At 47.0% G+C, this 7,500-nt stretch overlaps 1 protein-coding gene across 1 annotated transcript in view; it reads left to right on the top strand.

Annotated features, from left to right (window-relative positions):
- Positions 1-7,500, top strand: part of adam19b (ADAM metallopeptidase domain 19b) — a 37,362-nt gene that overhangs the window by 10,094 nt on the left and 19,768 nt on the right. Inside the window, 2 exon segments of the mRNA XM_063187944.1 lie at positions 7,149-7,225; positions 7,410-7,500. The exon segment at positions 7,410-7,500 is cut by the window's right edge and continues 99 nt beyond it. Of these exon segments, the coding sequence (XP_063044014.1) occupies positions 7,149-7,225; positions 7,410-7,500 (168 nt within the window).

Genomic DNA, 7,500 nt, shown 5'->3' with positions numbered 1-7,500 from the left:
GGGGGTGGAAATCATCAATCTCATCTGGCAATCCTGACTGTAACTCTGCCTGTATATACTATGCACTGTATGTGTGCTGTTACGACCCCCAGCTCGTTTAGGGGGTGCAACATGAAAAGGAGACCACACAAAGAATGAAAGTTCAAATGTATTTTTATTGAACTATAATAATAAATTCAAACAGGTGTCTAGGGGATGCATGAATGGGTGTATGCAAGTGAATGGTGTATGCAATGTATGTGTCAGTATCAATATGTGAGCTGTAAAGGAAGAATCAAAAGGGTGAGGGTAAAGACGTGAGAGGAGAGCAAGAAATGAAAGTAGCCAGTGGTGAGGTCGAGGTCAGAGTGCCTGCCATCGGAAGAGGAGAGGAGGACTTTATACCTCCCCACTAAATGATTAGGGTAACCCCCCATCAAGCATAGTCATGCCCGTGCACTGGCACACACTAGCCTGAAGGGGGCACAGGGGGACGTCACACCTCCCACCTTAAAAAGAGGTTGACTACAACCTCAACAACAAAAAGTGAAAAACCACACCTCCAACCAATTTCCTGGATCCAAGGGAAAACTGGAGAGAGCATGAAGAAAAAAAAAAAAAAAGTGAAACACACATCAAAACCACAATCCTATGACTAAACTACACACGAGACAAGGCATCGGCAACGATATTATCCTTGCCTCGAATGTGTTTTATCCTTAAGGGATACTGCTGGAGGAGAATACTCCACCGCATAATGCGTTGATTCTTATTCCGCATTCTGTCAATAAAGACCAAAGGATTATGATCTGTATAAACATCAGTGGGGCTAGAGGAAGACCCCACATAGACCTCAAAATTTTGCATGGCCAAAATCAAAGCTAGAGCCTCCCTTTCCACAGTAGAATAGGCCCGTTGATGACGATTGAACTTTTTGGAATAATAGCACACGGGGTGCTCGACACCATCACAGTCCAGTTGAAGTAAAACAGCGCCAGCGCCACTCTCACTGGCGTCCACTGCAACACAAAAGGGACGGTCAAAATTCGGGGCAGACAAAACAGGAGAGGTAGCAAGCAAAGCTTTGACATGTTCAAAGGCCTCTTGACAATTTGGTGACCATTCAAATGGAACTTTAGGACTAAGGAGACCAGTAAGGGGTGTAACCACGGTGGCAAAATTCTTGCAGAATGCTCTGTAGTAGCCAGCCATCCCAAGGAATCGCCGGAGCTCTCGGCGGGTTCCTGGTACAGGGTAATTGCAGATGGCCTCAATTTTCGCTTCCACAGGACGGACCTGCCCACCACCCACTACCTTGCCCAGATAAGTGACACTAGCCTTCCCAAACTCACATTTAGCTAGGTTGATTGTCAAGTTAGCTTTGGAGAGACGGGTGAACAGTTCTCTGATCTGTTCTAGGTGCTCAGCCCAAGTAGAGCTGTACAAAACCAAATCATCCAAATAAGCATCGCAGCCACGCATGCCCACCAAAACCTGATTGATAAGCCTCTGGAATGTGGCCGGAGCATTTCTCACTCCGAATGGCATTACCTGGTATTGTAAGAAGGAGTCAGGGGTAACGAATGCAGACACCTCCTTTGCCCTGGCAGTCAACGGAACCTGCCAGTATCCCTTCAAGAGATCAAATTTACTGACGAAGACGGCAGAGCCCACACGGTCGACACAATCGTCGCACCTTGGCAAAGGGTAGCAATCAGGTTTTGTTACGGCATTAAGCTTCCTATAATCAGTGCAGAAGCGGTAAGTCCCATCTGGTTTGTTTACCAGCAGACAGGGGGAGCTCCATGCACTGAAGCTATGTTCAGCTAAACCGTGTGTTAACAGATAATCAACCTCCTTCTGCAACATTTCCCTCTTGAAAGGATTGACACGATAAGCATGTTGTTTCATAGGCGGGGCCCCACCGACGTCAATATCATGTTCAATCACTGAGGTACGTGTCGGAACATCAGGAAAAAGAGAAGGAAATGAATGGATTAGGTCAGCAATATCCGTTTGCTCTGAGTCAGACAGGTGAGAGAGTTGTAAGGGCAACTCTGCAAGATACTCAGAATTTTTGAGACGACCCTCTACAACCGCCCGTGATGGACACTTCACCCCCTCATCATCGATGTCAGAACCCAGATCCAAACCAGATTCACAATCCCCAGCAACAACACTAGGCATAGTGGCGCCCTCTGCAGGTAATGATGCAATGAGACCAACAGGTGCAGCAGACTCTGATTCAATGTAAGGTTTCAAAAGGTTGATATGACAAACCTGGACCTTCTTTCGTCTGTCAGGAGTACTCAGTAGGTAGTTATAATCAGGCAAATGTTTCAACACTTGGTATGGTCCACTAAACTTTGCTTGGAAAGGACTATGCATCAAAGGCAACAATGCCAAGACTTTTTCACCAGGTTTGAAACTGCGGTGTTTTGCCTTACGGTTAAAGAGACTCTGCATTTTTAACTGGGCTTTCCCCAGCTTACGCTGCGCAGCAGCCCGAGCCTCGTACAACCGGTAACGAAAACCACTAACATAATCCAAGACGTTGGATGGTGCGTCATCAGTAGTATGCCACTTATCTGCCAAGACAGCCGTTGGTCCCCTAACGGTATGCCCAAAAACTAGTTCATTTGGACTAAAGCCCACGCTCTCTTGAACCACTTCCCTACTGGCCAAGAGCAACCAGGGTAGCCCCTCCTCCCAATCAGCACTAAGCTCCGTACAATAAGAACGGAGGAGAGACTTGAGAGTCTGGTGAAAGCGTTCTAGCGCCCCCTGGCTCTGTGGATGATAAGCGCTCGAGATATTGTGACGGGCTTTAAGTTGACGCAATGCCCTAGAGAACTGCCTTGACGTGAAATTTGAGCCTTGGTCGCTTTGGATAACCTTGGCGATACCAAAGATGGACATAAAGTTGACAAGAGCCTTCAATACCGATTTCGTAGTGATGGATCTAAGGGGATACGCCGCTGGATAGCGTGTGGCCTGGCACATTACAGTTAACAGGAAGCTATGTCCAGCTTTCGAACGAGGTAGTGGGCCTACACAATCAACTATGAGGTGTTCGAAGGGGTTGGACATTGCAGGAATGGGCTGTAATGGAGCCACAGGGATTTTTTTGATTGGGTTTCCCTGTGATTTGACACACATGGCATGCTCTCACATAGGCAGACACTTCACGTTTCAGCCGAGGCCAGAAGAATCTGCGCTTAATACGGTCATACGTTTTCCTGACCCCAGGATGTCCTGCCACCCTAGTGTGAGCCAGATCCATAACAGCATTACGAAATCTATGAGGAACCACTATCTGCGTCACAGTATGAGAAAAGGTGTCCTGTTGATACACAAACTGCCTACACAGTAATCCATCCTGCATGAGATAATGGCTATGGTCATCATTTGGTTCCTCCTTTGACAAGGCCCTAGTCAAATACGGTTGAAGAGAAGAGTCATTAGTCTGTTCTTTGATTAATTCATCTCGAGAGATCTTCAACAGTTCAGACAGAGAACAGGAGTCAAACTCAGGATCATCAGAAGTGGGTGTAAGCCCACAACTAGTCAATTCATCAGAAGGGACTACTTCCAAAATGTCAACTTCACCATCGGAGGCTTCTCCACCCCCTACTGAATCAGAGTCAGCATTAGCAGTTTTTGGTTCCCCTACAGGTGACTGTGGGGAGATATCTGCAACTGCAGGTTGAACAAGGAAAGAATCATTTAGGGGCACGTCGTCTGAGTCAAACCCACGGGCAGCCATAGCACGAGTCACAACACATGCTGGGAACACATCAGGATATTGGCGTTTACTATCATCAGGCACTCCAGACATTTTAGCCACAGGCCCAACAATAGGGGGAGACACTACATTAGAATCAGCCCAAACCCTGGCACCAGCTAAGTCATTGCCCAAAATTAAAGAAATTCCAGGTATGGGGAGAGATGTACGAACTCCAACAACGACATCAGCAGTTACCAGTTCAGAGACCAAGTGTACCTGGTGTAGGGGCACCAGCATGGGAGTCATCTCGAAGCCTTTAATAACTACATGAGTTCCAGTAGCAGTACTATCCGAAAGCGGTAAAACCCCAGATAACAAAAAGGATTGAGCAGCCCCAGTATCCCGAAGTATGCGCACTGGAAAACTAGAGCTAGACTGGCCAGACACGGACACAAATCCATTGGTAATGAAAGGCGTGTAATCAGAGTCACCCCTCTCCTCATGACCTTTAGTAGCAATCATTGCATGGTTACTCTTAGACTTAGGCAGGAGGAATGGCCCGGTACCACAAGAAGTAATTAAACCAGAAGGCTTGGGATTCTTACCCTTCTTATTACGAAGTGGGCATTCAGTCACCTTGTGACCAACCTTCTTACAGTAGAAACAGACGATATCTGAGTTAACAGGAGGACGACTAGAAGAAGCAGATTGAGAGGGCTGAGGAGCATTATTCCCACCACTAGGTGATCGGTTCTTAGAGAAAAACCTACCCTTACCCTGAGAGCTAGGCCAGCGGCCATCGGACATGCCTTTATGGGTCAGTACATATTTATCAGCTAACACAGCAGCTTGCTCTAAGGTGTTCACTTCGTGTTCTTTAAGATGCACAGCCACAGGGTCAGGAAGACCATTTGTAAAGTCTTCCAGTAGCACAAGCTCCCTTAGGTGTTCTTTGGTTTCGACGCACTGTGCACTGCACCACCTATCAAACAAACGCTCCTTCTCACGAGCATGTTCAACATATGTCTGCTGATCTGACTTTTTGGCATCCCGGAACCGCTGGCGGTACGCCTCCGGGACTAGCTCATAGACATGCATGACATTCTTCTTTACCTTGTCATAATTTTGAGCCTCAGCAACGGGTAGAGCTGAGAACACCTCTCTTGCTTTGCCAGTGAAGACACATTGTAGCAAGAGGGTCCACACATCTTTGGGCCAGTTTAAAGTGGCAGCAACTCGCTCAAAATGATTAAAATACTTGTCTACGTCCTTCTCGGTGAAGGGGGGTACTAGACGAATATTTTTGCAAACGTCAAATTTTGACTCAGAGGTGGAAGGAGAAGAATCAGGTGCCACGGAAGGTACAAGAGGTGATTTAACCTCAAGATCAAGCCTCCTCATGGCCAGAGCATGGTCATTAGCCATACGTTGGAGCTCTAACTGTTGGAGCATCTCTGCTTTACGGAGTTCAACCTCCAGCTCTTTTTCACGCAGGCTTATGGCCCTTGAATCAATTTTGCTTCTTAGCTCCTCATGCTGCAACTCATTATCCTCATTAACATTTTGCTCAGTCTCGGGTGAATCTGCAATTGCAGTCACCTCTTTCTCCTCTGAGGAGACAACAACACCATCATCATCATCATCATCATCATCGTCACCATCATGCTCATCCTCCATTTCCTCTTTAATAACAGAATGAGCAAGGAGTTGGCGTTTAATGGAGTCAACTAGTGCATCCTTTGTCTTCTTCTCTTTAGCAGTTATGGCTAAGCCATAGTGCCCTGCTACAGCCAGGAGCTGATCTTTGGTCAAAGTTGACAACAGCTCCAAAGACGGCTGAGCAACAAATTGTTCAACAGATGTCATCACTTCATAGAAGTATTCACTCAAAGATAACATCCACGTTTACAATTAATCACAATACTGACTAAGCTATCCAGCTAAGCCAAACGTGTCAGTCTCATACTAACATCAGTGATTAATTAGAAACACCGGCATGAAAGCCACAAGAGAAGGAGAAAAGTCACTAAAGTGACAGAAAAGATGGGAGAAAAAAAACGAGGCACAAACCACCACTGGCTATCAAAAGAAAATACGCTCTCCTAAAAAGGACAGCAGCTACCTGCGCTTACTATTTGTAGGCTATTTACCAAACAAGTTCACGATTACGTGACTCTTGGAAAACACAACGCTACTGCACCAGAAACCCAGACATTACGCAGCGCGCAACATGTCTGCACACTCACTCACTCAACAGGCCAAGTTACAAACAATTACGGAGGATAGGCCAACACCTCTTGTTTTACCGTAACTCTTACAGCCTACGCGCAGCTTGCACAAACAACAGCAAAAGGAGGGTTACACAATTACGAACGCTAAATCGAGCTAAAAATATATAGACCCCGCGTTCCAACCCAACACGGCACAACCGTAAGCAAGAAGCGCAATACAGCTCACAACTGATTAACAAAATTCACTCACCAAATCCAGCTGGTATGGCCAAAGCACTCCACCCACATCCAGATGAGAACGCTGCTTCACTGAAATTCACAGGGTATGGTTAAATCTACAGTACTCTGGCGACCTGTCCTGCACAAGAAAACTTTCTTTGCCTAGCTAGTCTTCGGAGGCTTGCCGACCTCGGGGCGACTGGTTAACGCATGAACTCGATGCAATACAAGATTGCACGAAGCGTGCCCCCGACAGGAATATAAAATTCCCGATCGGATTTACCTCTAAACACAACAAACTTACAAACAGATCAAAACAAAAAAAAGTACTTCGAAGGAGAGGCAGAGCCAAGCTGAAGCACTTCTTCCTAGACCAGAGACTGATTACCAAGTTAATTAAAAACAGCGTTCTCACCTGAATGTGGACACAGCCTGCAGCGCAATACCAGAGGCTCCCGGACGAGCCCCCAATTCATGTTACGACCCCCAGCTCGTTTAGGGGGTGCAACATGAAAAGGAGACCACACAAAGAATGAAAGTTCAAATGTATTTTTATTGAACTATAATAATAAATTCAAACAGGTGTCTAGGGGATGCATGAATGGGTGTATGCAAGTGAATGGTGTATGCAATGTATGTGTCAGTATCAATATGTGAGCTGTAAAGGAAGAATCAAAAGGGTGAGGGTAAAGACGTGAGAGGAGAGCAAGAAATGAAAGTAGCCAGTGGTGAGGTCGAGGTCAGAGTGCCTGCCATCGGAAGAGGAGAGGAGGACTTTATACCTCCCCCACAGGTGCAACCACTAAATAATTAGGGTAACCCCCATCAAGCATAGTCATGCCCGTGCACTGGCACACACTAGCCTGAAGGGGGCACAGGGGGACGTCACAGTGTGTGTGTGTGTGTGTGTGTGTGTGTGTGTGTGTGTGTGTGTGTGTGTGTGTGTGTGTGTGTGTGTGTGTGTGTGTGTGTGTGTGTGTTTGTGTGTTCAGGATCATTGTTTCTATCATGGCTTTGTGGACGGCTGGCAAGACTCCAGTGTGGCCCTCAGCACCTGCTCTGGACTCAGGTAACACACACACACACACACACACACACACACACACACACACACACACACACACACACACACACACACACACACACACACACACACACACACACTATGCACACGTTTTCGCCTATTGTGATTGGCTAGCAGCCTGTGCATGTTGACTTGTTGCTGTTGTGAGCCCAGAGTCTTCTCCCATCAGGGGCGTGGTCTCCCTGAACGCCAGCGTGAGCTACATCATCGAGCCCCTGGCCAATCAGACGGCTGGACGGGGCCGGGGCCACGCCCTGCTG

This window comes from Engraulis encrasicolus, chromosome 22 (genome assembly GCF_034702125.1).
Source record: "Engraulis encrasicolus isolate BLACKSEA-1 chromosome 22, IST_EnEncr_1.0, whole genome shotgun sequence".
NCBI classification, from domain to species: Eukaryota; Metazoa; Chordata; class Actinopteri; order Clupeiformes; family Engraulidae; genus Engraulis; species Engraulis encrasicolus.
This window is presented reverse-complemented; position numbering and strand designations above follow the sequence as displayed.